At 46.9% G+C, this 2,181-nt stretch overlaps 1 protein-coding gene across 5 annotated transcripts in view; it reads left to right on the top strand.

The window, feature by feature from the left end:
* DNMT3B (DNA (cytosine-5-)-methyltransferase 3 beta) overlaps positions 1-2,181 on the top strand; it is a 30,948-nt gene that overhangs the window by 4,008 nt on the left and 24,759 nt on the right. For 4 of the 5 annotated variants that reach the window (XM_011959747.1, XM_011959766.1, XM_011959757.1 and 1 more), the window contains one exon: positions 1,310-1,411. The exons of the other annotated variant lie outside the window; for it this stretch is intronic. In XM_011959747.1, coding sequence (XP_011815137.1) covers positions 1,310-1,411 — 102 coding nt within the window. The remainder of the gene's footprint in view (positions 1-1,309; positions 1,412-2,181) is intronic. 5 annotated transcript variants of the gene reach the window in all.

Raw genomic sequence — 2,181 nt, 5'->3', positions numbered from 1 at the left:
AGGATGGTCTCGATCTCCTGACCTCGTGATCCGCCCGTCTCGGCCTCCCAACGTGCTGGGATTACAGGCTTGAGCCACCGCGCCCGGCAACAATTATATCTTTTAAGACTTGCTACATTATCAAGCTTTCTACTTCATTTACTTTTCCAAGGTTGGATCTTTTCCATCATGTTTTGTGTTCCTTCCTTTACTGACACCGTCTTTTTCCTAATTATTCGTAGTAGAGTTTGTCAGTTGGGTTGGTTTTTGCTCAGAGCCAGTGTCAGTCAAAAAAGTCCTGAGCAATGAAAACTCACCCTCAGCTTCCATTCTCGGTGGTGGCCAACCTACTGAGGGGACTGAAAATGTGAGGAATCCAAGCCCTGGGAGGAATTAGGGCAGCTGCAGGATCACAGGCTCAGCACTGCTGTTTTTTTTCTGATAGCTAGTTACCAGTAACAGTAGGGAAATCTCTTGCCTACACATTTCTTTTTGTTTGTTTGTTTTGTTTTGTTTTGAGACAGAGTCTCACTGGAGTGCAATGTCATGATCTTGGCTCACTGCAACCTCCACCTCCCAGGTTTAAGCGATTCTCCTGCCTCAGCCTCCTGAGTATGAGTAGTATGAGTAGCTGGAATTATAGGCACACGCCACCATGCCCTGCTAATTTTTGTATCTTTAGTGGAGACAGGGTTTCGCTATGTTGGCGAGGCTGGTCTTGAACTCCTGACCTCAGGTGATCCACTCGTCTCGGCCTCCCGAAGTGCTGGGATTACACACCCGGCCTAATTTTTGTGTTCTTAGTAGAGACGGGATTTCACCATCTTGGCCGGACTGGTCTCAAACTTATGACCTCAGTCTGCCCCAGCCTCCCAAAGTGTTGGGATTATAGGTATGAGCCACCACACTTGGCATATTATTTGATTCTTGATGTAACCCTGTTGTGCTATGAGGGAAGTACTGTTCTTCCAATTTTAAAATGAGAGAAATGGACTCAAAGCCACATAGTTGGTGAGTGAAGGCAAGTACTTAGCACTCCAGCCAGACCTAGCTGCTCACTGCTTCAGCATTTGTGTTTGGCTTATGTTGGGTTTTGGTGTGAGGTGTGAGACCTGCACGAGGAAGCCTTAATGCCATGGTGCAGGTTTCATGGCATTGCTTCCGGGGCATCTCTCGTGGTTGGCCTGTGTCTGCACCCATATGCAGTGTGTTGTGATAAGTGACCGGGTCTCCCTGTGAGACACAGGTGGTCAGTCTTGCAGTTGCCTTGTTTCTTTGACTTGCTGATACCCTGGGGCCTTCTTCATGTTCATCGTGTTTTCTTATACAGGACTTGACAGGTGATGGCGACGGGGAAGATGGGGATGGCTCTGACACCCCAGTGATGCCAAAGCTCTTCCGGGAAACCAGGACTCGGTCAGAAAGCCCAGCTGTAAGTAGTCACACCCTAAGCCAAAGCTCTTGTAGCCACCAGTTGACATAGCATAACAAAAGTGTCTTCCATCTCCTTAAGGGAGCTTTTAAGAGAGAAAGTGACAAACAAATGTTTTGAAACTAGAAAATATAGCCGGGCGTGGTGGCTCACACCTGTAATCCCAGCACTTTGGGAGGCCAAGGCGGGCGGATCACGAGGTCAGAAGATCAAGACCATCCTGGCTCTACTAAAAACGTAAAAAATCAGCTGAGCATGGTGGCGGGCGTCTGTATAGTCCCAGGAACCTGGGAGGCGGAGCTTGCAGTGAGCTGAGGAAAAAAGAAAAAAAGAAACTAGAAAATATAAGCAAGGCTCTGGGACTGTTGTTGGAAAGTTTTCTTTTTTCTTTTTCTTTTTTTTTTTTTTTTTGAGACGGAGTCTCGCTCTGTGGCCCAGGCTGGAGTGCAGTGGCTTGCAGTGAGCTGAGATCCAGCCACTGCACTCCAGCCTGGGCGACAGAGCAAGACTCCGTCTCAAAAAATAAATAAATAAATAAAAACAAAAACGGTAAACTTTTTGCATCCCAGCCTGGGAGACAAAGCAAGACTCCATGTCAAAAACAAATAAATAAATAGATAAATAAATAAATAATAAATAGGCTGGGCAAGGTGTAATTGCTTGAACCCGGGAGACGGAGGTTGCGGTGAGCCGAGATCGCGCCACTGCACTCCAGCCTGGGCAACAAGAGCGAAACTCCATCTCAAAATAAATAAACAAATACATACATA

The sequence above is a fragment of the Colobus angolensis genome, unplaced genomic scaffold (assembly GCF_000951035.1).
Source record: "Colobus angolensis palliatus isolate OR3802 unplaced genomic scaffold, Cang.pa_1.0 Scaffold114, whole genome shotgun sequence".
In the NCBI taxonomy this organism is placed as follows: Eukaryota; Metazoa; Chordata; class Mammalia; order Primates; family Cercopithecidae; genus Colobus; species Colobus angolensis.
Note: the sequence above shows the minus strand (reverse complement) of the source record. Positions and strands in the feature narration are given on the sequence as shown.